Source organism: Ceratosolen solmsi, unplaced genomic scaffold, assembly GCF_000503995.2.
Source record: "Ceratosolen solmsi marchali unplaced genomic scaffold, CerSol_1.0 scaffold7, whole genome shotgun sequence".
NCBI lineage: Eukaryota > Metazoa > Arthropoda > Insecta > Hymenoptera > Agaonidae > Ceratosolen > Ceratosolen solmsi.
The window spans coordinates 4,557,861-4,584,342 of record NW_011948413.1 but is presented as its reverse complement, the minus strand read 5'-3'; the positions used below and the strand labels follow the sequence as shown (position 1 = coordinate 4,584,342).

General features: G+C 39.0%; 4 protein-coding genes across 8 annotated transcripts; 1 reads left to right on the top strand and 3 right to left on the bottom strand.

Moving 5' to 3' along the window:
• Positions 1 to 101: 101 nt before the first annotated feature.
• Positions 102 to 2,325, top strand: LOC105367344 (cytochrome c oxidase assembly factor 5). Its single transcript, XM_011506018.1, has 4 exons — positions 102 to 251; positions 477 to 578; positions 678 to 756; positions 2,268 to 2,325. Exons 1-3 carry the CDS (start codon positions 147 to 149, stop codon positions 714 to 716), a joined length of 246 nt encoding a protein of 81 aa, XP_011504320.1. The 5' UTR covers positions 102 to 146; the 3' UTR covers positions 717 to 756; positions 2,268 to 2,325.
• On the bottom strand, positions 2,206 to 14,676 carry LOC105367345 (uncharacterized). 3 transcript variants are annotated; one of them, XM_011506021.1, is made up of 6 exons: positions 14,494 to 14,676; positions 9,004 to 9,197; positions 5,421 to 5,582; positions 5,110 to 5,347; positions 3,217 to 3,510; positions 2,206 to 2,495 (listed from the first exon to the last, which is right to left on the bottom strand). In XM_011506021.1, the coding sequence occupies exons 1-6, from the start codon at positions 14,561 to 14,563 to the stop codon at positions 2,281 to 2,283; spliced, it is 1,173 nt and encodes a 390-aa protein (XP_011504323.1). In that variant the 5' UTR covers positions 14,564 to 14,676; the 3' UTR covers positions 2,206 to 2,280. The 3 variants fall into 3 exon arrangements, with proteins under 3 accessions (XP_011504323.1, XP_011504322.1, XP_011504321.1); XM_011506020.1 differs by lacking the exon at positions 14,494 to 14,676 and adding an exon at positions 13,328 to 14,150 and having other exon boundaries at positions 9,004 to 9,517; XM_011506019.1 differs by lacking the exon at positions 14,494 to 14,676 and having other exon boundaries at positions 9,004 to 9,844.
• LOC105367346 (uncharacterized) lies at positions 9,864 to 13,343 on the bottom strand. Its single transcript, XM_011506023.1, has 2 exons — positions 13,205 to 13,343; positions 9,864 to 10,294 (listed from the first exon to the last, which is right to left on the bottom strand). The coding sequence occupies exons 1-2, from the start codon at positions 13,217 to 13,219 to the stop codon at positions 9,926 to 9,928; spliced, it is 384 nt and encodes a 127-aa protein (XP_011504325.1). The 5' UTR covers positions 13,220 to 13,343; the 3' UTR covers positions 9,864 to 9,925.
• Positions 14,677 to 16,929: 2,253 nt separating the features above from the next.
• On the bottom strand, positions 16,930 to 25,859 carry LOC105367343 (monocarboxylate transporter 13). 3 transcript variants are annotated; one of them, XM_011506017.1, is made up of 11 exons: positions 25,615 to 25,859; positions 21,249 to 21,450; positions 21,045 to 21,185; positions 20,723 to 20,911; positions 19,715 to 19,958; positions 19,403 to 19,604; positions 18,836 to 19,012; positions 18,522 to 18,744; positions 18,227 to 18,466; positions 17,822 to 17,947; positions 16,930 to 17,709 (listed from the first exon to the last, which is right to left on the bottom strand). In XM_011506017.1, the coding sequence occupies exons 1-11, from the start codon at positions 25,726 to 25,728 to the stop codon at positions 17,552 to 17,554; spliced, it is 2,016 nt and encodes a 671-aa protein (XP_011504319.1). In that variant the 5' UTR covers positions 25,729 to 25,859; the 3' UTR covers positions 16,930 to 17,551. The 3 variants fall into 3 exon arrangements, with proteins under 3 accessions (XP_011504319.1, XP_011504317.1, XP_011504318.1); XM_011506015.1 differs by having other exon boundaries at positions 21,045 to 21,450; XM_011506016.1 differs by having other exon boundaries at positions 19,403 to 19,601; positions 21,045 to 21,450.
• Positions 25,860 to 26,482: the final 623 nt, after the last annotated feature.

Sequence of the window (26,482 nt, the reverse complement as noted above, 5' to 3'; positions counted from 1 at the left end):
TTTTTATTTTTATTGTGGTATCCGCATTAAATCAAATACGCAAATGATTCAATAAGATTTTGGTTAGGACTATGCGTATCAAATTAATGTCCGTGAATTAGAAATAGAAGATTTATATTATTATCACTTTTTTAAAGTGTATTAATATGGAATATTCTCAACCGAACGAAAGATTAAAGGATAAATCAAAATGTGCCAATTTTCGTGCACAATTAAAAATGTGCTTACTTCAAACCGATTGCTGTAAAGTAGTAAGAAACTCAGTTAAATCCAACCTAAAACTTTTATATTAACTTTTTAGTTTATAAAATTACGTGTAAATTTACAATTATGTGGGTGAAATTTTTATATAAATTATTTGTTATGATTCATAAGTTAATTTATAAATATTATTGCTTTTAGTCAATATTAAAATATAAAACATAATTTATGTATGTAATTTAAAAATAATTATTTTATTTTATGTCTTCTTTCAGCATAAAATAACACCTCGAGAATGTTTATTATCAAAACATGAATCTGTTCCCGAGCAGTGTTATATCTTGAAAAATACCTTTTTTGAGTGCAAGAGATCCATTGTGAGTAACCGAGTAAATTTTATTTGTAGAAGCAGATTGATTTATTAGAATTTACTTTATATATGTAATTGTTTATTTGAAACTGTTTTTTGCTAACAGATTGATGCAAGAAGAAGATTTAGAGGTCCAAAACAGTAAATACCAAAATATTGAATTCCGATAAATGTGCAAAATTTTGGTGATTAAAAATAATAAATTCTTCATACTTTAATTTTATTTTTAGTATAATAAGAATGTTTAATTTAAATGATTAAAAAATATTTTTGATTCTTCAGAATATCTCAATAATGTCTTTATATTTGAATATTGAATTTAATTTATTAAAAATTTCTTAAAAAAAAACTAATAAAATAAATACATAAAATAATATGGTGTTATTTGATAATTATAAAAACAAGATGAATTAATGATTAAATGAACACACATATTACTTCATTGTATTTAAGATGTATTATAACATTTAATCTGACATTTAAAATATTTAAAATATAAATGTAACATCTAAGGATTTTTATGTAGGAAAAAAATTCTTTATTTGTTTAGTTTGTTTTTTTTTCTCATTCCAATAATAATTGTCGTTGAATTATAGGCTTATAAAAAAAATTAGGATTCGATAGGATATTTAATGTACTTGAATAAACATGATATTAGTATTCATTTATTTTTCTGCTTGTTTTTCTTTTCTTTATTTATAGATACGAATAAAGTGTGATTTAATAATAATTTCGTTATCTATTATAAAGCATACTACCAATATGTTTGGAACGTGTTTATCTGTGATGCAAGTTTTTTTTATCAATTTGAGTTATTAAATAAATTTGATAGGAATTTAAATTTAGTCATCTTAAAGTAACGAATAAGCCTATTATATCGATGTAAAATGTCCTTATTTCTTAAATTTTTATTCTTTTACAATTTGTTTCTAGACAGTATGCGATCACAGTCGATAGTTTATGATTTTGTCATTCATGATTATTCATTTGTAAGAATACCACGTGGATGACGTATCACAGTAAACAATTGCAAATCTATTGTCATTCTCAAGAGTTCTTTGTGTTCTTTCTCAAATTGTTAAATATATGTAGGTTAAATAACTTACTTATGTACATGTAATAATAATCAATGATAACAATCTACGTGAGATTTAAAATTAAAATTTAAAAATTGCGCCTGCGCAATTAGTTGAACTATATTGTCAATGTAGGCAATAAGCATACTGCTATTTATTTAGATTTTTGTACTACAAGGCCAAGTTGCGATAATGCATTTTAGAAATTTATTATTTGTTCTTTTGTTTGTTTAGGGCAGTGCATTCACTGCACTATAAAACTTTGGTACCAAAGTGATGGGCCTTATTTACGAAGAATGTCGATATTAGTATGATTCTCATTTAAAAAGCCTATACTCGTGGCTTGTGTTTCCAAAGTGATGTATAACTTATTTTTGTTATGATTACATTTGATTACAGTGAATATAGTGTAATGCCTACCTAATTGGTCTATGCACAAGAGGTGTATATATATATATATATATATATATATATATTGTGTTGTTGTTCATCATGCGTTGTCGAATATCACAGCCTATGGAAAATCGTGATATGTGAGCATGATGTAATATGTAAAAATCGCATCTATTCGTCTATGTACAGGGATTGTTTGTCGATAACCCGTTGGTTTCGTTTCACAAGTGCCTTGGGAAATTAAAAGCACACCGACGGTCGATAAAGTCCGATGTAACCGCAGAGTCGTGCCCTGAGCGCCGGTAGTAATATCGCGGCTGCGGACAAGTTTTCTTGAAGCTCCGAGCATTCGCAGATCAGCAGATAAGTTTTGTCGCCTTGGGACATGGATTTATGGAGGGTGATTCGTCGTAGACCCACAGATTTTGGGAGATACCGGTACATCATGCGAGCACCTATAACACGCACGCGCAAGCACGTACAATTTAATAGGCATTTCTTGAGTTTTAGTTAAATTATCTATGTAATGTCTACTCTTTTTCAACCTTGCATTGTGCGATCGATATATTGCTGGTGCGCCCTATACGTTATGATTATATTCTTATATTTATTCTCCGTATAATCATGTCATTATGTAAGTGCATAATAACCGTGTATAATAGTTTTAAAGCTTTTGGGAATAGAATTTTCACGTTCGTAAAAGTAATTCTTATATTTTTCGAATTATTTTCATACGTAAACACCTATATTTTGTGGACATTTGTCATGTAAGAAATATTTATTTATTTATTTACATTATCATTGATCTTTTGTCATATATTTTATTATTAAATATTGTTATAATTATTATATGAAATTATAGCAGATTATTGAATTATTTTCCATAGAAATGCAAAGATTACTTTTAAAAATTAACGAGAATTTGAAAATGAAAAGTATACTTTGTTATACGGGTTAAGAGATTACTGGAAGTCAGAGTAATCAATGAGCCAAATATTCTACGGCAGTTTAATGTCACCCGAGTTCCCAAGTAGAAAAGAATTTAAATGACGTAGTTAAAAGTTAATTAATACAAGAAAAAGCTCTTATATTAGGTAAATTAAGAGATTACTAAGGGGAGTCATTCTTTGTTTTTAATTGCAACAATGGATAACGATATACAATGAAATACACTACCGGTCCAGTAAAGCCAATTTTGCTCGAATTTTAAGCGATCGTCGCCCTCAAAAACTTTAAATATCGAAACGATATAGCCTGTGGACGGGATCGGTGGCCTTCCCCCCGGTGGTTCTAGCGGTGGCCTTGCAATCGTTGCGACTTCATTGAAGAGGTCCAGGTTGTGGTTAGCCGCGTAGCGCAAATCCCGTGGGTCGAATTTCTTCAGTGCCGCGCACTGCACCTCCTGATAGAAGTCGACGGGATCGATCTTCTGCTTATTCACTATGTAGTAGGTGATAAATGGAAAGTCTGCTGCTTCGAACGAAAGTAAAAGATCACGCATTAACATACATATATATCTAGCGCCTCGTACGAGCTGGTTCGGTAATTTAATAGCTGTACGATTTTTTTAAATTGAATACTGAAACAAATGCTCGTTTACATTTTATCTCTAGCTTTTTCCTCTTTTCGTATAGAAGTCGTAGTGAAATCGTTTGAAAGAAGGGCAATGCTTGGTTATAATTTACGAGGACTCGCTTGTTTAAAGTTTGTTGTAAGACAAATATTGATATATTCATGATGAATGAAAGGCGCGATGGGTACGTTACAATGAATCTATTAGAATTATCATTGTTAAACTGGGAATAAAGTAATTAGTAATTGGATTTTACGGTAAAAATTTGAGCGTACTTTGGAATTAATGGCGATTTAAATTTAAGATTTTAAACGATCCATTGCTCGATCGATTTTTAAATATTGAATTATAAAAATTATAAGAATTCATAGATTACACTATTTAAATAGTAATTTTTGATGGAAAAATTATATAAATAATTTCAAATAAACAATAATAATTAACTATTTAATCGCTTCGTAAGCTATTTTATAAATACTTTAATAAAGTGAAATTATTAAAAGCGACATTTCAACAGCACACAACGACTTAATTGAGTTATCTGTCCATACAAGACTATCTGTATAAAGCTTAGTTAGCAAATAGTTTAAAAACTTTATTTCCTTGACTCTAGGCAATGACCTTTGATAATTTCCCAAGCTAAAAGCCATTGGCTTGCTATTATAAGATCATAAGTCAGGATTAATAAGAATTTGCAGTTTTGAAGTTGGGAAAGGCGAAATTCAATTTTAATTGAATTTATTTAGATTACTGATCTGGAATTTCATTTACTTTTACTTGTCTTGACTTGGCATGGCATCGTTAATATCAATCATGTATAGTCGAGCCAAGCCAACAATTATATTATAACGCGCTCCATATATTGCAATTACTTTATTTCCTTTTGGGAATTAAGATTTTTGGTAGAAACGTAATAGATATACTTATTCAGAATATCTTTACTAATAAGCTGAAATTGCTACTTTAATTCTCATTTGATCATAACCGACGCGCTTAAGCACTCAAGCATTGATAAACTCGACTTAATCTAATTGATAAAATGCTCTTTTACAAGAATGAATATTCATAGAAAGCATATACATTATACATAGAAAATACGGCCAAGCAGGAAAAAAGAACCGACGAAGTGGGCATCGACGAATAATTGACATTACACTCGTTATTCGAGCAAAAAGAAATCTTACGTAATCCAAGCCGATTTTGATAGTCGATCGATTGCTTGCTTTGTGGGTCAAAAGTCAAAAACTCAATATCCGCAATTGTACCGTAAAATCATCCGAGGTCATAGCGTCGTCGGGACTTAGGCATGTGACGACCTGGGGCCAAGCAGCATTTTGCTGATACTTTTATAATGGCCAAGAATGCGTCAAAGAAAAATACCAAATTGCAAAAACTCCGCGTGTGTCACGGCTAACGATAGACTTATTCGCGGATGCTGATCGAGCAGTCGGAGACGCTGCGAGTCGTTTTGACGATGACCGATGACTCGGCCCTACCGTTGCGCTCCATATTGGTGAGTAGTATGCTCTGGGAGGCACTGGGGGCAATCTCAGCCAGGAGCTCTGCCGCGGTGTCGCGTTGAAGGACGAGGGGCCGGGCGACCGGGGACTCGATGAGTGGATCCAGAGACTCCATTGGCGTCATTAAGTGAGCGAGGATACACTGCTTGGGGTCCTCGACCTCGAGAACGGAGAGCGGACTGTCGGGCCGCCTTTTGTCAGCGCTCGGTACACTCTGAAAGGTCAAGTGGCTATTAGCTCGTCGGGATATTAGATTGTCGAGGTAGCGCGACTTTGGTATACTCAACGGGAACTCCCGCGGGCAGGAATCGCTCCAGCGAGGCCAGAGGTATGATGAAGCAGTCGCGATCGAGCGTCGCCAGGGAGATGGGCTCGCTCCGCGTGGGACTTGCACCCTGAATGAGCAGCGGCGTGTAACTGCCTGAAGTCCGATTACCGCTGAACGATACCTGCGAAACATGCTCAGTCGTCGGTAAAAAGCTCGAATAAAGTGCTCGATACACCTCGAGCCAGCAATCTTTATTGCGTGCGATGTGCGCGCAAGGTTGGATACGAACTCGTTTATGCCAAATTCTGATTACGAGCGCTCGGTATTTGTACATATTTTACTGATTAACGCCGAGCGCTATTGGCGCTGGTACGGTTGCGTAATAAAAATAAAGGCGAAATAAATGGCGATTGCGTTAGATGGCTTGGGTGATGTGCCGAGCTTATTGACCGAACGAGATACGCTCAATATTTATAGCGTATTTACAAAATGTCGCTCGAATGATTGGTAAATGCCGGACGTCAGGTCGCCCGTGGTGCTACATATTTCTCGTGCACTTGGGCGCCGTCATTAAAACGTTTACTCTATAAGTCTGGCTATGATCGTATAATTATTATTCGTCCCAAGGTCGACGATTTATAGCCCATCTCTGCATAATATATATCTTGCATTTGCCATTCCTCGACTTGTTATTGATTTATAACTCTCGCTTTCACTTTTACAAAACAACGTAAGCGTCGAGCAATAGAAGCGATCGTATCCTTAATTACAGACCTCGGAGCCGTAATTTATTAAAAATTAACACTATACTCTCATCGATAAGTCTTTCTTTGAGCTTTCGGTTGCGCATGACTCTTTCCAATTATCGAAAAAGCCGAGCTTCGGTTCAAAGTTAAAAGCGTACGAAGCAAGCTGGATCACGGTTATTTATGCCTCTTTCGCGGAGCTTTTACCAATTAAGATACTTTTGTCGGAAGTTTGTATTATACGAACGATTTCACATCTGGATTGTATTAAATTCTGATTGGCCAACCAAAATGAGATTAAAATTGTTATTGTAACGTTACGTTATACACTCTTCACTGTTCGTCAAGTTAATCTTCTTCATCGGCATTTAGTAATAATTGGCGTTATTGAGCTTAAAAATCGAGCCTTACTCAAGTCCATATTTCCCTGCTTTTTTCCTTTCATTTCCTTTTCCTTTCCATTAAATAGCCATTGAATATCTGAAAAATATCGGCCCTTCGTATTTGGCAAGTGAACTTGTAAATCGTATGCACATAATATTTAGTTAACATTTCTTCAATTTGTTTTGCAATGCTGGAAACAGAGGGATTCGACGATTATACTTATTTGTGTATAAGTAGCTTTCTTTTTTATTCCTATCCCCACTCCCCTCACTACGAAGCTCAAATGTTTAACGAAATAGAACATTTGGAACTGATAGTTGTGCGCCTCGATAGTTTCGTATTTTTCATAAAATTAGTATGATTATATCGTATGGGTTTCATCCATGCCTTCAAACAATAAAGTATTGCCAATATCAAGTTATTACAATTTACGTGCTATCCGACAGCTTTAATGTATACATTTTGTAGTCATCTACAAAGGCATTTAAACTAATAGATCAAACAAGATAGTTCATCGCCGTTTTTTACATTCACTTATAATGTTGGTTATTGATTAATAATGGACATTGATTATACAAAATATTACTCATAAAGGAACGACGGTGGATAGTTCGGTAAAGATTTGATTATTTCATTAATGTACATTAAGCAGATATCATTAAAAATTGCACGCAATGTCTTTGTACGATTCTATTCAAGCGCAGTATGTATCTTTTATTTTGAAAAAATAATACTTTAGTGTGCATTCTCAAAAATAAATTTCAATATTTCGAGCAATTGATAATTTTAACATTATCGATTTCCCTTTCGTTGCTTGCTCATTATAAGATAATCATAATAATAAATATAGTTTTCAATGAGGAGTTGGACAAAATTTGATTTGAAAAATACGGAATAATAAAGAGCTGTTAAGATCAATAAGCATAGAGTATTCGTAGTCGTTTAGCATTCTTTTACTTAAGCAATGCTAAAATTTGCTAATGGCTTCGATTGGTATTTAGCATGCATTTACAGCTAATTTTATTATTGACAATGAGCCTCCATCGAAGCCATTTTTATTTTATAGTCCAATATGAAACCTGGCAGCTAACACGCAGGTGCACTCGTTCCGTTACACCTAACGAGGCTTTTTCCTCAAAAGAGAGGATCACCAATGTTTTCCTCATTTCAATGTCTGATCGATCGGCATTAAAGTAATTTCTCGGTACGCTAGTGCCACGCGTATTCTCATATAGACAATCTCAACCTTCGTCATTGTTGCTTTACCTCCGTCCATTTTCTTGCTACGATCGCTCAGCACGAACAATTTCTTCCTACTCCCATGATCCTGGGATAAGCTCGAAAGTATCGCGGCCGAACGTTGAGCACAAAATTATCGACCGTTCACTCTAATCAGCCAATTAATTCTTAAATATTGGCAAGTGCATTAGTAGAGGTAACAATATTCTATGAAAATTCACTCCTACGCTCTCAGCGAAAGCCGAGCGTGTAATTCGATCATAATTTCTAAATTACGACTTTAACACGCACAATTACGTGACGCGAGACGACCACTTAAGACGCTCTCGCGTCTTCCTCGTTAACAATAGTCCCGTAGTTCGAATTCTTAAATTCTTCGAAGCAACCGTCATATGCTAGCCATTTATCGACAATATCCTCTTGACGGTGAGAGTCGGACACTCGAGCGAGTATCGGTACGAGACAACACTAATATCAAGGGGTAAGTGGCGTGCCCGTGCATTTGGCACAAGCACAATCGGATTGGCGCAGACACTCAATATTTTACAATCATCCGCGGCTCTGACGCGACTCGCGCCATTACGAGCCCACAATGTGTCTTACTCAGGGGCTCGAGTGACTCGCGATAAACAATCTCGAAACTTCCTAGCATCGGGCGCTCAAGTCGTTACAATAATGGGAAATGCTTGCGTCCTTTGAGTGGAAATGTTTAATGTTGGTATTGGGGTTGAGAATGGGGGAAATGGAGGGAGGGTTGGGGCTCAACAGTTGGATAACTCGATGGTAATTCTGTCGTGGAGATTGAATCTTTGTCATCGATAGGTGTGTGGTGTGTGGTGCATGGTCAGTTCCTAAGAAGCAGAAAGAAGCGGCCCGCCGGTATACAATAGACTATTTATATGGAAAAAATATAGAAAAGAACTGCTAATTCTCCTTCTTTTATATTATTTTTAAAAGATTATTTTACCTCGAGGCCTTTCAATTATTATAAAAAAATATAAAAAAAAAGTATAATCACGCGACGAGTTTGTCCGCCAATCATGGCTCCGACTTACCAAAATTAATATGATTATAAGTATGAGTGTAAGTATTATTATTAATATGAGAGAGAGAGAGAGAGAGAGAGAAAGAGACAGAGAGAAAGAGAGAGAGAGAGAGAGAGAGAGACAGAGAGAGAAAGAGAGAGAGAGAGAGAGAGAGAGAGAAAGATGTCGCGATGAACGACTGCTTTACCTGTCTGGAGGCGGCATTCGATCCAAGGGATAGATCACTGGGCTCCTTCTGGGCGGCGCTAGGTTTTCGCCGCTGTTGGGCCTGGGAGGGCAGCCCAGCCCCAGGTGCGCCGCCCCACTTAATCAGGTGGGGCCCGGAGCTGCGTCTTGGTCCCGGACCGAATCGCTCTCCGTACTCCTCGGGCGGTGAGCCGCCTGCGTGAGCGGAGAACAACAGGTGAGTGCGGTACGCGTGGCCCCCATGGTCGTGTTCCATCTGGTAGTAGCCGAGTTCGCGACTGCGTCGAGCCGGACCCGGTCGACCCAGGGTTCCGGCGACGGCGGAACCGGTACCCGAGGCGCCCCCGGAGCCGCCGCCCACCGTCGAGCGCTCGACTCCGTAGACGCCCCCACCGACTCCACCTCCAACGCTCCCTCCACCACCGACCCCGGCACCCTTCTCGAAGTTCTTGCGGAACATAAGATTCATGGCTGGGGCGGCTAATTAGAGGTCTGGTCGGAAAACACGGCTGCTGCTGGAGTGCGTACACGGGAGTGCGTTAGATGGTGCAGGTTAGGAGTGGGGGGTATTTGACACCGGCCACCCGCCGACGACATGCTTGCGCATCGCGGCCGCGCGCACCGGCACAGGGACACGCGGCTCAGGAGGGATGGGGGCATCCGGGGCTGGGGGTAGCTATAATGAAGTGGAGGAGGAGAAGGTGGCCGTGGCTCGTAGGAAAAAAAACGGAGTAAAAGGCAACGATGAAGGAATAGGCCGTCGTACATAGCATCCGCGAACGAAGGACTGGATACCTTTTGCCGATGACCACGACGAGAGGGAGGTCGAAAGTCGCGTGACAAGGGGAGGGGAGGGGGGGATAATGGGATGGGAGGAGGACGAGCCTCGATCGATGCCCGTTTAATTATTCACGTGCAATTGTTCATCGGCGCACGACAATGGACTCGCCCGGGGGAGATCCGAGCTCTTCGGCAGCGCGGCCCACACTGGTGTGACTCCAGTTTACGTCCGCGTTGGCTCCCACCCCCGCCGCCTGCCACTCGTCACCACACACGAGTATAAATAAACGTCCGGGCGCCAGGGTGGGGGTCGACCGACGTCCTTGTCCGAGGCTGCTGAATTTACCGTTGAGAATAGAGGCGGCAGACGTACCGCGGCTAAGGTCGCTGTGAACGCGGCCGAGAGTTTCCTGGCTCTCCTGGCGCATTAGCGTCGACGGCCGATAATAGATCGGTCGATTCAATCGGTCGGTTTTTAAGTAGAATTTGTTGATTATCTTGGGCTTGAGGAGCTTTATAAAAATACAATTTATCTATCGCGTCTGCTTATTCCATTAAAAAAAAAAACGCAGCTTTATCAGAGCCATATACAATGTCCTTGAATATGCGGTGTTGTATAGGTGCAAATTGATAAGACTTTTATTGGACTTTCGTTATCTCAATAGGCTTGTAATTTTCATTTTACGAGATTATGCTAATATCAAGGATACGGAGGACGATTCGAGTATTATACCTGATCGCATTAAACTAGTTCCACTCTGTGCATCTTGAAAACTTTTTTAAATTTCATGTTTTTAATAGCAATTTGCCTAGCTCATTAAACGTATATGGATGGAAATTTTTTTTTTTCTTTTTAAATAAAGTTTTTCTTATTATAAAGAATTATTCAAAGTTTGTGAGGTTTCTCTCGTAAATACTTTTACTGTTTGTTCGTGACTATTCTAATTTGCATACAGTAATTTATTATTTTTTAGTCTGAAAACAATATGGCGTCACACTGTCAAAGACGTAGATACTAAAATGCCGTAGGTGAGAATATTATGCTAATTAAAATTGCCACAATTGCTGTCGCCTATTGTAATACTTAAAGTTTAATATTTTATAAGCTTTTAGTGAGAGTAGTGCATAATACGATGAACATTAAAAAAATATCAAAGCTTTATATTTTCAAATAAATAAGTTTCTTTTATGTTAAAAATTATATGAAAATTTATTAACTAATACTATTTGTTAATACTATAAAAATATTTAAAATCTTTAATTTTATTTGAATAATTTTATTAAATATGGAAACTTGTAAAATATACGAGTGCCGTTTCGGAAAGCTTCATAACAAATAGCTATGATAAAAAGTTTGGAAAAACATTGTAATTGACAAACAAATTATATAACTGCGTATTAAGTTGTTAAAAACAAAGTACTCGCGATATTTTATTTTTAAGAAAACTCTTTTCATTTCATAAAATATAAAAGTTTGTTCTGTTAGTAGTGATAAATAATCTATTAAAATTCATCAAATATATTATTGTATTACTGTTTTTAATTTAATTAAGTTCGGTTTAGTAGCGGCGAAACATTTTACATTAAAGTTATTGGTTCGTGTTAAATAATATTATAAATTGTTAAGCTTCCGTTTCGAGGGTCAAAATCCTACATATTATGGGTATTCTTAATATAACTGTGATTATATATATATATATATTTATATATATATATATATATATATAATACACATGTTTTCATTTAAAGTACATCTACAGCAAATTATTTTATGTTTTCCTTATTCAACTTGCATAAAAATGCTATATTCTAAATTAGATTAAAAATAGCAGTTACGTACCTTTAAGCTGTTATTGTAATCTACTAAATTATCTCAATTTTCTAAGAGTTTTTATAAACAATTTAATTCGATGCAATTCGTAAAAATTAAAAGTATTATTTAAATTTTTAATAACTTTGTGATATCATGGATGTAATTTGAATAATTCCTTTTTTTCCTATACGTTTGTTCTTTAAATTATTTATTGATTTTTTTTTATTTTTTATTAATTTTTTTTTTGTAAATATTAGTTAATAAAATTTTGTTTTAGTTTTAAATTCAAATACATGATCAAATTTCCGAGTGCGATTTTTTTTTAAAAGGAATCTGTCATTCAATAAAAATTTTATTATTAATTCATCTATCTTTATACTTCCATATGTAGACTATCTCTTTGAATATTAAATCACGTATGACTTGGATGTTTGTTTGTATATTTCCTTTTTTAATCGCTGAGTTTGAATTTACTTAAGTTTTTACAAAACATTTTTCTGGTTCAAGGCGAATGTTTTTATGTATGTTTATTTATATTATTGAATTTATAAACAACAACGATAGCTCTCATAAATCAATGATAATAGTAGAAGTAGTTGTAGTAGTAGTAGTATTGGTAGTAGTAGTAGGAGTAGTAGCAGTAGTATTGGTAGTTTTATTAGTAGTTTATTAATGGTAGTATTAGTAGTTGTAGTAGTAGTAGTAATAGTATTAGTAGTAGTTCTAGTAGTAGCAGTGGTATTAGTAGTAGTAGCAGTAGTAGTAGTAGTAGTAGTAGTAGTAGTAGTAGTAGTAGTAGTGGCGGTAGTAGTAGTGGTGGCAGTAGTAGTTCACTGTGAAAAATTTTTTAAACAACTATTTAAAGTAGTCAAAAAATTAATTTAAATAAAGGTTTTTTACGACTACTGTATAGGCAAATGCTATGGCATTAAATATTTCGGTAAACGGTTGAATGAAAACACCTATGGAACGATTCAAATAGTTTAATGGCGAATTCGCAACTTGTATGATTATAATAGAATATAATAGAATATAATAATCACGAATGATGAGCATAGTTGTTTTTTTCCCAATGCCAATGTCATTAATGAAAGTGTTTTGAATTATTACAGATGTTAGCAATAAAGGTTGTATTAGCGTTAGTAGTCGCTGTAATTTTAGTAGTAGTATTTAATACATGAATACTTTTACAGATTGAAACGAAAGCTTATATTTTCAAGTTTGACGCTCGATCCTGCGTTTCAAAGAGAGACAGACAGAGAGAGAGAGAGAGAGAGAGAGAGAGAGAGAGAGAGAGAGAGGACATCAGTTCTCATATAAAATGAATACAAAATAGTAGATAAATTAATAAAGTGCTATGTTATTTAAAAATGTACAATGATAATAATACAGCCCGTTTATGTGCTTATGATGTTAGAAATGTTTTGAATCTCAATGTTTGAATGTGGCAAAACAATGAGGCTACAGTTGCACTCGTGCACGCATCCATTTGGCCACTCACAAAATTGATCGCGACAAAGCTCTTTGACTTCATTTATCATCGACTTGCGATCGAAAACTTCGTCGATGCGATCAGTCGCGCGCAACGAGATGCCACACGCCTCCTTACATTTATTAACCGCATTAATACATCGCGGATGCGATCACATGTCGTCGGTGCTATCGGACGTCCGCCGCTACGTGTCGAGTAGCCGATCGGTGCATCGATCGCCGCCCACCTCGCACTACCCACCGATAATCCGTGGCACGGTGTTTACGCCTAGCGAGGAACTGAATCTTCGAAGGATCGCCGACGGAAAAGGAAGGGAAATAGTTGGACGTCGCAACTGCTAGTGATGCACCCGAGATACGACGGGGGCGTTCCTCGTTGGCACGCGCTCCCGCAAACTAAAGTTATCCCAGTTCGCTTATAACGCGTCGCGGCGCGATTATAAATAATTCAAGGTACTTGTCGGGTGCCTCGGGAATTTCTGCCAAAATCCACGCTCCCAACGAATCGGTAACTATAACGATCACAATGACGGCAACGACGCACGTGGCGTTCGCTGTTGGCCAATGACGTCACATCGCCTGCCCCGATGCGCTACGCTAAGGCGCCCCTCGTCGCTCCCCACCCCAGAAACCATTAGCGCTGCTCATTGCTCGCTCTCCCGTTGTTTAAAGCACTTTACGCTCGACGCACGAGACGCTCGCGACCCAGCTGGTTTCTTTAAGAGGAGAAGCGTGAGTAAATCACCGAGACCCGCGCAATTCCTCAATTATTCAGCTACAAACATCGGATTTCAAGCCCTACATCTACCCGGCGGCTTTACGAGCTTTTCCACCATTTTTCGGAAAGCCCATTCTCGCGCGTTGGCCACTCGACGAGCCTCTTGTCACCCGCGTCCTCATTCCTAAGCACTGCTCGAGACAAGAACCTACTGCCGCACATGAGGACGTTTGCCCAGTGATGACGATTGCCTCCCGTCGAAAGTTCCAAGCCTCCACCGAGTTGTTCGCGCTGCCGGAGCCGTTCCTCGATCTTACGTCTGTGTACTACTCGTAATTTACCTTGCTGCTTAGATTTATCGATTCGTGTCTTCATTGACGTCGAACCACGGAGACACGCGCCCTCAAACATTATTTACGGGTTTTCTATTATCGGCCCGCGAGGTGATGTCACTCTACTTCCGTGTCTCGTTCAATCGTTCGGGTCGGCACGTGCCCGTCGCTTATTGGACATCGAGGCGATACCAATATCCCGGTGCAGCTCCAACGTGGAACCAGAGCATAGTGATTGCGTGCGCTTGAGTTAATCGATGTGCCGCGATGACGAGATCGGCTACCATACAACCACACTCCCAACCCCCCTCCCTCTTACCACTTTTACTCGGCAACTTCTTGTCCCACTGGACTTACCGGCGTCATGTACGGGACAGGGTAGATAGGCGTAGCGCGGACTCGGTAACACAAGGCCCTTGTTCGTCATCCTCAGCGCGGGCCCATGGGCGCTCGTTCGCGTGCGAAGGCCAACTGGTCGAGAAGCCCGAGAATCGAGCGGCTCGAGAGCTGCTCGCGCCTCAACAATACTTCCGGCTGCCGAGCGTCGGGGGCCGAGCGCAGAGCCGCCACTGGACCGTGAGGGATGCGGCTGGAGGAGGCTCGCCGCAGTGCATCGCGTCTCTCGCGGCGCCTGCCTACCACGGTCTCCTCCTCTTCCTCTTTCTCCTCAACTATGAACGCGGGCGCTGACGCAAGCCTCCGCCATTCGTGCCCCCTACCCCCAAAAACTCACTATTCGACGGCGCCACAGTGCGCCAAAATTTCGTTAGCGATCCCAAGGGAGGCTGCACGAGCGGGCTCGACGCTCGCACTCGAGGCGGCGCCAATTTCGCCTCGGCTTCTTGCCCTTCTTGCCACAACGACCGACGCCGCTGCCGTCATCGTCACCGCAACCATCACCACCACCGCCGCGACGCTTAATCAGAAACTCCCCGTCGGCATTCACCTGCTTTCCCCCACCAGCACGGCCACCGTCCTCACTCCCGCCAACAGTGGGCTGCGCGGGCGCGGAGGGCGTAAGACAACCAACCCCCGGTGTGTCGCAGTGCGTCCGCAGTTCGAGCGGCGCCATGCACTGGCGGATGGGAGCCTGACCCTGGCGCTCGATCGTCCACATAAAAACACCGATCGACTGCGGATTCACTCAGCCAGCCGTTATAAGCTCGCTCATTCTCAACGGAGATTGCCGGGGTGCGATAACGACTTGGCGCGATAAGCGCGAATCCGGGAGGGGATATACCATTTATTTTACATTGCTACTCCATTTCATCTAATTTTTTTATTCAACAATCTCTCTTCTTGCTTTCATTGATTTAAATAATGATATATATACATATATACGTACAGGTCTCAATATATATATATATATATATATATATATATATATATTTATAGGATATATTGTGTTTATAATTTTGTGTGTGTGCGTGCGTGCGTGCGTGCGTGCGTGCGTGCGTGCGTGCGTGCGACTGTATAATTATGTGCTGTGCTGCAATGGTCGCGCGTAAATTGGGTCGATTGTGTTGGCATGTAGTGCAGCTTTCGCCCCTTCCTAAATATCGTCACTACAAGACTAATTGTACTATACGGGAAAATGCGTTATTTGATCGACTGGTGGATCGATCAGTTTTACGGTTGTTCGTAATAAGCACGACGCAACAGTATTCATTATGCATACGTGTGTATATCAATTCGCACACATTAGCATGCTCATAGCGCGCGCTCACACACACTACATACAGAAACATATATCTATTTGTACATGGATATGTATATGTAATCGGAAGAATTAGAAAATAAAGTATCGAATTTTGCGTTGCATTATCGCTACATTACTTAAAATAAGTTGACATTTACGTGTTCGCGCGTGTATACACTTGTACGTTTATATGCTCACAGTTTTTTCTATATAAAATTTTATAAACTGGAAGCTCTGGGATACAACAATCAAGTATCAAAGTAAAATTTCACTTATCTGACGTAGCAGCACCACTGTGCTCTTATTTGTACACGGTTTGTGTGAATAGAAGGCACAAAATATCAATACTACGGCCTCGGTAAAATATCATAATACAAATTTAAAAACATATCATTACGCTTTAGTATTGTAATAATTTATAATGCTAGAAGATAATATTTAATAGCAGCTGGCGCTTAAATCGCAAAGTTCATCCTATGGTTGAGGTCGCCGAGAAAAGGCACGTGGCTCATCTTCCATCGAGCGATCACAACGTTTGTAATCTGTGAAAATGCTTCTTAATTGGGCGCAGTCTCGTGCAAAACGGATAAGCGCGTAATTACGAATGGTTCGACGCACTGCGCTCGAATGAGCTTCTGTCTCACTCGATAGAGCGCTATCGTCCAACCGGAATTACACACAATAAATCGCTCGACCATTGTGCTCGAGCGGGTCCTCGTCCCGATAACAGGGCGCTTTCGCGCTATCTGCCTTCCGTTTATAAATAATAAGCCAGAACACAATCGCGGACTCGTTACCAATGGAAAACTAGAGCCGAGCTACATTTTAATTGGCGGGATTTCGATAAATTCTAATATCCACCGTTATGCGTCTATTACGCACATCCACTTTTACGTATCGAGCTATATGCGCGCATACATTAATATATCCGCGTATACAAATATCTTATGTATGTAATACGCACGCGAGTACATTTATAAATTGATGATACGTGCGCGCGCATATTCATATGCATGTTATGCAGTTATTTACAATAAAAAAATTAAAAAAAAATAAAAAAAAAAAACGAGGCATACGTTTTTCGAGTTGTAGATCATAATCTAAGGATACGTATCGTCCGATCTATTTTTAATAATCAGTATGTCAGCCGAAAAGTTGTTTCAAATTAATAGAAATATCATTTCCGTGACGCTCTGCACGTCCACGATCTGCACGAAATATCGCAGGGATGCGCTTGGGATGGCTCGCTATAAATTCTCCTGTGATTTATTGTCAAATAGTAAAACTTGTCCGGCGCATCGTGGCGTGGAGCCGACGATGACTATGAGACACATCCACGAACTGACGAAAATTCTACTGTACAATGTTAATCTAGCTGCTAATTAATAGTTAAGATAAGGGAGCGATGTTGCGTAGCTCTGGTAACGCGGATATCGCTCGTGTCGGCGACATACTACCGACACGCATTTACATATAATCGAGTGGCGACGATTCCACGCACGATAAAGAATAAATTAACCGTCCCGTTTGCGCTCTCAAGGCGACGACTAAATGGCACTTGGATTTGTAACTACGGTTTCGAGAGTCTCGATGATGTTGTCAGGTGAGATGGCGCGCGATGTCCGGTAAGGCCGTCACGCCGCCCATACATTATAGAGCCTTGTACATCTTTGCTGGGTCGATATCCCTGTCGCACCTCTGGCTGTCTACCTGGCATCACGATTTCACAGTCTCACCAAATGTCGTCTGCTCCGTCTGCTTCTCCCGCATGTTGATCTTCTTTAAGGGATAACATATAACAGCTGAGATGACAATGAGTGCGCCGGCGAAATAAAATGAGGCGTCGTAACTGCCTGTCCAGTCTTTGAACGCTCCTGCACATGAAATCAGTAAATCGTTGGTTAGTGCGGGGCCGGCTAAGTGAAAAAGCCTGGCGGCGGCGAATGTCGGGAGATAGAGTGAGGAACGAGAGTGGGCGATAATTACCGGCAACAGGCGCACCGACAGTGGCGCCAAGGCCCTGGAACAGTAGCAGCAGTCCAAACGCGTTGGTCAATCTTTCGAGGCCCAGGAGATCCACTACGAGAATCGATCTCAATGAAGCAAACACAGCTGAAACAGAACGATAATCCTATAGTGTGCATAATTGGCAAATATTCTCGCGACGCTGTTTTCTTACATGCGAATAAAACATATTGAAAAGTCGAGATAGACGTATTAAAGTCGTCAGTGAGCGAGCGACTAGTGTTGACCGGCTTGTGGCAAGTTCCCGGAAGATAAAATGAAGGAGCTTATTATCAACGTTCAGACTTAATTAATGCAATGAGTTTATCGAATGTCCGAGTAGAACGGCGAGAGCGAGTATTGTATTGACGGAAGTGCAAGACTTACAGACGCTGAGTCCGAAGGCAGCCGCGTAAAAGAATTGATATTCCTTTGTTAAAGAAAGGCCGGAAAACATCGTGAGAAGGCCGCTGACGGTGATAAATATATTATTGATCAAAAGTGCATCAACGCCTGGCAAGCTGCTTATGAAGCCCAAAGCAACGCGGCCAATCGTATTCCCGATACCGATTATCGATACGAGAAACATGGCACTGCTAGCGTCGATATCAGTGATTATTGCCCTGTCTGAAAAAATCGTTTGTTAGTGTTGGCCCTGCTTAGACTCCCTAAGGATCTTTACCTTTTAGGTAAACGAACGGAGTGTAAAAGCCCATCATGGTCAAGCATCCACTTATCGCTAGAATGAGGAAGCTCGGACTTTTCAGGAGGCTGAGGTCGAGCATCGTCGTCAGGATTCGCCTTACGCTCTCAGGGCAGAGATAACAGCTGCCGCTCTCCTCCTCGGCGAGATCTTGAGCGGTTGGTAGTCTAGTTACCGACATGTGATAGCCCACCGAGGACATCTGTGAGAAAGCGATATAAATGAATAGGTTCTTTCGCCCCACCCGAGGGACACTTCGCTAATTCGCTAATTCGGCTGACCAACGCCGTTACCTGTGACCTGTAATGCGGCAGTCTATTGAGCGAGCCCCCGTAGAATATATCATCCCTGTAAAACGGTCTCTGGGGTTCCTTGGCTGTCGAGCCGCGCCGCCTCTCGATCTTGAACGATTTATGGCTGGTTACCGAGTTGGCCCGGCTTCGTCGATCGCTAATTGTGTGCCTGCGAATCTGCGGCAGAGCAGATAAAACGATAGGAAACAGAAAAAAAGATAGGAGCGAAACCGCGTAGAGACACTGAGAGAGAGAGAGAGAGAGAGAGAGAGAGAGAGAGAGAGAGAGAGAGAGAGAAGGGGGAGAGAGAGAGAGAGAGAGAGAGAGAGAGAGAGAGAGAGAGTGACGGAGAGGGATGGGGGGGATGGGGGGGGGCGATGGAGGAAGAGGAATATCGACGAATATGTTTGGTCGGGGTCAGGATACGAGGTGAAATGCTAGGGGCAACGAGCGCTCGACCAGGGAAATCGATCATTTTCGACGATAATAATAAGGGCCTATCTATCGTCGCCGAGTTGAAGAGAGAAAGATCAGAGCAATGTCTCATGCGCGCTCCCCAATACTCACTGTCGGCACTCTTCCATTGAGACGCTCGACGTCGCCGTCGAGGAGATTGTTCTCCTCCTCCACGGATTGGAGCTCCTCGTCGCTGACAACCTCAAGCTCGGGATAAATCGGCACCGACAGCCGCTTCTCCGAGGTGCTTATTTGCCTTTGGGGGATGCGCGGCTCTTGCGTTTTGTGTAGCAAGTGTAGCGATCGGCTGCTACTGTTGGAAGAACGAAACGAAAAGAAGCGAAAAGTTTTGCGAGCTGCTAAATGGAGAGATGGGGAGTGGGACTAGGGGAGACGAAAGAATGGTCGTTTCGTATCTCGTACTTTACTATGTCGGGACTACTGCCGAGGAGTTGGGCGGCTGTCGGATATTCGGTATTGTTGTTGGTGCCAAAGAAGCGGTTGGTGATGGGCTGATTTGCGTGGAGCGATGTCATCGAGGTGCCTTTTATCAGCAGAGTAGTTTTTCCCTCGGCGGCAGCAGCGTCCACATTGCCGATTACTTTCACTCTCGTTGGCTTGAGAGGACGGAACAAGGCACCGAATACCGCGCAGTTCAATAGCATCCCTGCAATTAATCTAGTTATATAAGGAGTGAGATGGATCGATCGCAATCTCACAACTGATAGCCTATCTGTAAGAATGCGCGCACGGATTAATTGAGTAAACGTATTTTATAATAGGTCATAGCCTGATAAAGTTGTATTTATATAATAATTTTAAAGACACACATTTAACGAAAATTATCAAGGAATTCGCGTTTAGGTAGAAAATTCCACGATATTAGATAATAAATATAGTGATAATTAATCATTAGGAAATAAATCACGCGGCTGAGAGCGGAGGTCTTATTTTTATTAGCATACGAGCTTATGTATCTTCAGATACACAGCGTTTCATATCTTTAAATAAAGTTAATTAAATTTTTATCGGCGGCATATTATCGATTCTCATCGATCGGCTTATGCGTTTATGTACTCGCGTTCGATCGATCGGCCTTTTAAAGTCAGACGCACTTAAGCCAGTAAAATACATTTTGAGTAATTGATAGAAAATGTTTTTATATAGCCGCGACTGGTTAAATAACCAGTTTGCTTGTTTATCGATAATTTTTTTTTTTCTTCCTCGACCTCCTCCGCGCCCGGCCTCTCTCATTCGTCACCCCGATTGTCACTGTCGTTCAAGCGTACTCGCAACAGAATTGATGCACACAAATTATACGGAACGATTAAAATCCACGGGCTCGGGGTTTTCGCGAAGCAGGAAGCAAACGTGAGATCCCATTCATTTTAATCGATTGGAGAATCGAGCCAAGGCCACACATAGACGTACCGGCTTGGTAGAGGATGGCCTCACGCCATCCGCGCTTCTCGATCAGGAGGCTGGAGATCGGCGAGAGGGCGAAGGCCCCGATCCCGGAGCCGCAGACGGATATGCCGGTTGCGAGGGCTCGCCACTTCTCGAAGTAGAAGCCGGTAGTGATGACAGCGGGTACGTAGATGAGTCCGGCGCCAATGCCACCTAAAAGCAGCGACATTCTTCGCGTTTAGGCGCTCGCGTGTCTAAGCCCCCCCCTCTCTCTCTCTCTCTCTCTCTCTCCCTCCCCAATCCCATAATGTTTTAATTCATTTTCCGCCCCGCTGCTGTGGCTTACCTAATATCCCGTAGCTCACGTACATGAACTCGATGGAAGTGGCGAAGTAGGAGAGGACGAAAGCGCAACAGGCGACGAGGCTGCCGAGTATCGCCACCGAGCGGAAGCCGTACCTGTTGGCCAGCGCCGACACGAACGGTCCTGCACACATAGCCAATCTGTTGGATAACGGAGGTCTTTGGTTAGCGCCTCGAAGAAACTTACCGGCCATGAGATAGAAGCCAGTCTGTAAGGAACCAACGAGGGCAACCCTCGCCGCGGACACACCGAAGCCCCGCGCCATCTCCTCAAGGAACACCCCGAAGCTGAACATTATACCGTCGACGACGAGGTTGCACATGAAGGAGGCTGCGACGATAATCCAGCCCCAGCCCCCGTCCGGCGGCACCACCATCTCCACGTAGCCCTGGGGCAATAGTTCCAACTTAAGCATCCCGATCATTGTCTTTCCATTGCGCGAGCGCGGCGCCTCGGAGCGAGCGACGCGGTCACGAGTGGCAAACGGAGAGATGAATCGACGGGGGGAGAAGAAAGAAAGTTCGGGCCATGCGATACAAGGAGCAATCGATGATAACGGTCTGACCCAGAATATGTCTCTTCTCGCCTATCGTTCATTGTATTGCAAAACCGATAGGAGCAATCATCACTTCCATACGCATCGTCTTAGCACCGAAGGCACGGCAAATTTTCCACGCCAACGGCTTTAGATATGTCTGCGCGATCCTCGGCTGCCGCTTTTAAATTATTACGCATACTTTTCTAAACGTAAGCGTCACCGATTACGTTTCACTTGGAATAACAAATCTACGAGGCGCTATTTTTCTTTAAGCGATAACGATCGCTGCTCAGGGTGGCCTTTACGCTCTCTGTAATATTCAATAATGTGCGAAGCTGTCGATAATAAGATTTGTGCGCTTGGCCTTCCCCACCTCCTACTCCTTCGAACATCTCATTTTCTAACATAGGCTCTCGATCATTTATTTTTAAGCCAACCAGCAGTCTGCACAGGTGTATCGAGACAATAATATTAGAAATTAATTTATTATTAGCGCAAGTATTGAAATTTTATTTTACAATTGTAATCGTGTGACGTCAATGAATTCGCTCGGATCAATTTCTAGGTTGTGCAATAAAGGTTTATGGAGAATATTTTAATCTGCGTTCAGCGCCTGTTTTTCTTTAAATATTTGCCAACGAATGGAATTCAATCTGCTTATTTATTTTAAAACTAATAAGTGTGTTATATTTGCATTGACAATTTATGGAACATTAGTGTACATGGAGAATATTGATTATAAAAATCTTTTATACGTCGCTCGCGATTCAAACGTTTACATAGTTAATTTAGATGTAGTTTTGGCTTTTCTAATGATAGTAGCATTAAGGCGTATTTTACACTCGTTAGATCTTATGATCGCTGAATTGGCGCATAATTAAGTCCCAAAATGTTCGATTTCACATGGGTATATAAGACCACATCACGTGTCTATGGACATCTTAAGGATTGGCAAACTATTATTAGTAGCTTTTAGTAGAGACATGTTTGATTTGATAGAAGCAGATATCAAGCATATTTGACGTTTCAAAACTACATAATAATTACTTTATGTCTGGCAAAATGGCAAAAATTACAATAGACTATGATTGTCACAAAATTAAGATGCAACCAAATAATATCTAAATATATTTATCGATCACAGCACCGTTTTTATTATTAATTTACTATCATGACTATTTATTTACCATTGTTATTGTTATTATTATTATTATTATTACTATTACTATTATTATTACTAATTACTTTTTTTTTTCATTAATATTATTATTACTGATTTTTACTTTTTTTTTTTTTAAATACAAATCATATGATTGAATATAGTAATTCGTTAGCTTTGCAGTGATATTTTCCATACTATACAAAACTGCTTGATTTTTTAATAAAATTCATATGTACGTGTAAGTATTAATTTCATATTTGTAATTATGAAAGAATCGTTTAATTTACGTAAAAAATATTATTGTTGTCATTTGCACAATATTAAACAATAATATTTATTAGTTTGCAAAAAACTTGTTTTTCAATAAGAGGAATACGAACATGCAATAAAATTTCATGATGTTAATTACAATTCTTCATTCTTTCAAAACTTATATCGAGCCTAATCTATATGTAAATCTATTTTCTGTTTTTGTGATCTATTAGTTAAATAGCCTTTTAATAAAATTTATACTGACTCTTTTTTTATCTAGAATTAAAATTAATTTTTTCTAACATTACGAACTTTCTTTAGATAATGAAAGCTTATATGTAGACAAAAATAAATAATTGATTATTGTAAACTCGTATTGTTGTAAGTATAATTGTTGAGTATTAAATAAAGATGAAAAATCAGTAATATCGTTTAAAATACGTAAATTATACATTTGGTAATTACTAAAAAAAATCTATATTATCAATTAAGCCATGGACTTATCGAAAAAGCGGTCAAGTTTCTTAGATTCAAGAGGTTAACAAACCTTTAGATAAAATAAAAATATTGAATGATTACCGCTGTACCATTATAGCATATTGAAGGTACATTTATTTTTTGCAAATATTTATAAAACCAATGTTTAATGGAACAATGAATAAATTATATTTATAGTATCAGTTTAATGTCTTTCAATAATTTTCATCAAATATTTCAAATTTTTCATTGATGCCGATCAGACGATATGAATAATTGTAAATAATGTGATAATATTTCAATTCACTAATTGCTGCTATTAAAAGAAAGTAATTCAAGAATTATTGAAACATAATTAGATTAAAATTTTCAAATTAGATTTAATTTCTCGAATTTAAAACAATATTTTTTAGAAATTTAAAACGAATTTTTTTTTCTAATTAACCTTATGTTATAATTGCACTATACACATATTCCTTGTTTTTGTGAATAAAAGTCATTTTATATAATTAAAATCTTTATGATCCAATAAAACTTATATTTTTCGTTGACGTAAAATGAGACTTAGATTAAATTTTATTTCAGGTAAATTTTACAACGTTATTGTTATACGTGCAGACATTATTGATATTGCATTTCATATTTTTTAAAACAAATTTTTTTATGACATACAAAGATTGAACAAAATTTGTAACCATCTATTTTTAGGAAATGGAAACTTGCGATATTGTAGCTTCCAAAGTCTTTATATAGAAAAAGCTGCGATTAAAAAAAAAAAAAAAAATAATAAATCCACTATATATTAATTTCATTCAAATCATTCGAATAAAAAATTTTATGTAACCTTCAATGCTATTAGTCTAATTACTAACAATAAATTTATATTGAGATTATATACTATGTAGTAAACTGAGAATAATGTACTAAACTAGGTTGTGGAAAACTTATTTCTAATTAATTCCAACAACGCAAATATACAGATATTTATAAATATATCAAAATAATGGATTGGCAATTTTTTTATAATTTTGTTGAAAATAACTAATACCATATATTGTCCATATTAATAAATAAAATTATTAAATGTACACTTAAGCAAATGTTAATTAAAACTTAATTACAATACGATTAAATATTACGAAACATTTATTAAACTTTAAATTATTTTCGTATATAATTATCGGCTTCTCTCTCTCTCTCTCTCTCTCTCTCTCTCTCTCTCTCTCTCTCTCTCTCTCTAATATTTGCATATACAATATTATTTATTAAGACATAAAATATAAATCAATTATTTATTTAATTTTTAAATACTTTTTCCTTATGATTTTTACGTAATATTTCGAATATTAAATAAATAATTTTTTTTCATATTGGCCATTTTGCAGAATATCAAAATTCCAATGTTCTCCAATAAATTTTCTCGAGTAAATTTTTTCATAGACTTAACAAAAATTAATCAAATTGAGACAGCAATGAATTTTTAATATGTTTCTAGTATGTTTCATAAAATTATATCTCGTCTATATTTGCAGTTATTATTCAAGAAAAAAGACGGCGTTCTACAGTTTGTTTTTGAATTATGCGTTAGATGATAAAAACCTTTGTTGTCTTGAATGTAAAGCCGTCTTCAAATAATTATGTTTCATTATAAATAGTACAATTAAATAAGTTAGAATAAAAAATGCTCTATCGGTTATTATAGAATCGGGAATTTAATATATACAGAATAGCCAATGTATTATATTAATCCGAGAGAAAATGAAATTTTGATCGCAATGTCGCTTAAAGTCAATTAAGGTTGCAACGCTTTAGTAAAGTATACGTGTATAATTTAAAAGCTATTATATTTACGAAATAATTCTATAACACCAATAATGTCTCGTTATTTCGCAAAGTAGTATCGTAACATTTCTAGAATAATCACAACTTTTGAAACTTAAAAGCAATTTTAATGCATTTAACAAATAAGTATTGGAATAAGTATTTTCGAGAAACTCGCCAAACTATTAAATTTGACTTTGCACGAGCAAACAACTTATTAAGACGAGGTGAAATCCTTTTTTGAAATGTCAGGGCCGATACGACGTATACATGTATGGAAGTGAAAAAATACGATGGTTCACCTCATCGTTTTTGTCGTCGACATCCTTGAGGGGAATCGCCTCCTTCTTGGCGTTGCCGTTCGGTTGGATCGGCAGTTTGTTACGATCCTCGTTGCTGCTCTCTACGATCGCCATGGCTGCAGAAAATCGACTGCAAATAATTCCACGTTTCTTTCAAAAAGTTGGTAGAAAAAAAAAACGCGGCCAGGAGATGAAATGCGCGTGAGTGGCTGAGTGCAGCCAACAAGATTAACTGCTCGTCACTAAAGCCGTTGCATCCGCGGCTCTTTTGCTTTATCGGGGCGACACGTAAATAAATTGGCTTTATCATGGGACTCAGATAATGGTAGTGCGCGATATGACTAGTGCATGTGCAGGCGCGCGCGTATACGTGCATGCGTACATGCGTGCGCGTGCGTGTGACTGAATGCGTGATATACATACATACATACATGTAAATATATATATATATATATATATATATATATATAGAGAGAGAGAGAGAGAGAGAGAGAGGGAGAGAGAGGGAGAATGAGAAAAATCGTATAATGGAAAATAGTAATTCGCGAATCCGTATCGGCAGCGGCTCTCCCACTTTTAGCTTTCGCTTCTTGTCTAGAGATGCTCGCTCTCTTTCCTCGTCTGATCTGCTTTGGAGCCCCTTCCGCTATTTCTTCACTTTCTTGCTCGATCAATTATGTCACCATCGCGGCGGGACACGTGCCTTATTAACCGCACGCGCTTATGTTACGTGCTCACGTCCCTCCTAGAATTTGGCCGAGAAGGTTTTCGAACTAGCGTCGGCTCAGGGTGATTTTTTCTCCCGTACTTACATTAGGTAGCATTTGACATTTTCGATTAAAGCCGCGAATCATTAAAATTCTTTATC

Excerpts from the sequence above, each read along its gene's own strand:
- LOC105367344 (XM_011506018.1), top strand. The coding sequence starts at position 147 with ATGGAATATTCTCAACCGAACGAAAGATTAAAGGATAAATCAAAATGT. Across the intron at positions 252-476 it reads AAACCGATTGCTGTAAAGTA|CATAAAATAACACCTCGAGA; the intron begins GTAAGAAACTCA and ends GTCTTCTTTCAG. Across the intron at positions 579-677 it reads TTGAGTGCAAGAGATCCATT|ATTGATGCAAGAAGAAGATT; the intron begins GTGAGTAACCGA and ends TTTTGCTAACAG.
- LOC105367345 (XM_011506020.1), bottom strand. The coding sequence starts at position 9,471 with ATGAATCTTATGTTCCGCAAGAACTTCGAGAAGGGTGCCGGGGTCGGT. Across the intron at positions 5,583-9,003 it reads CGAATGCCGCCTCCAGACAG|GTATCGTTCAGCGGTAATCG; the intron begins GTAAAGCAGTCG and ends CATGTTTCGCAG. Across the intron at positions 3,511-5,109 it reads CACCAATATGGAGCGCAACG|CAGACTTTCCATTTATCACC; the intron begins GTAGGGCCGAGT and ends CGTTCGAAGCAG.
- LOC105367343 (XM_011506015.1), bottom strand. The coding sequence starts at position 25,728 with ATGGCGATCGTAGAGAGCAGCAACGAGGATCGTAACAAACTGCCGATC. Across the intron at positions 20,912-21,044 it reads CGTGAGCTACGGGATATTAG|GTGGCATTGGCGCCGGACTC; the intron begins GTAAGCCACAGC and ends CGCTGCTTTTAG. Across the intron at positions 18,745-18,835 it reads TGCCGCATTACAGGTCACAG|ATGTCCTCGGTGGGCTATCA; the intron begins GTAACGGCGTTG and ends GCTTTCTCACAG.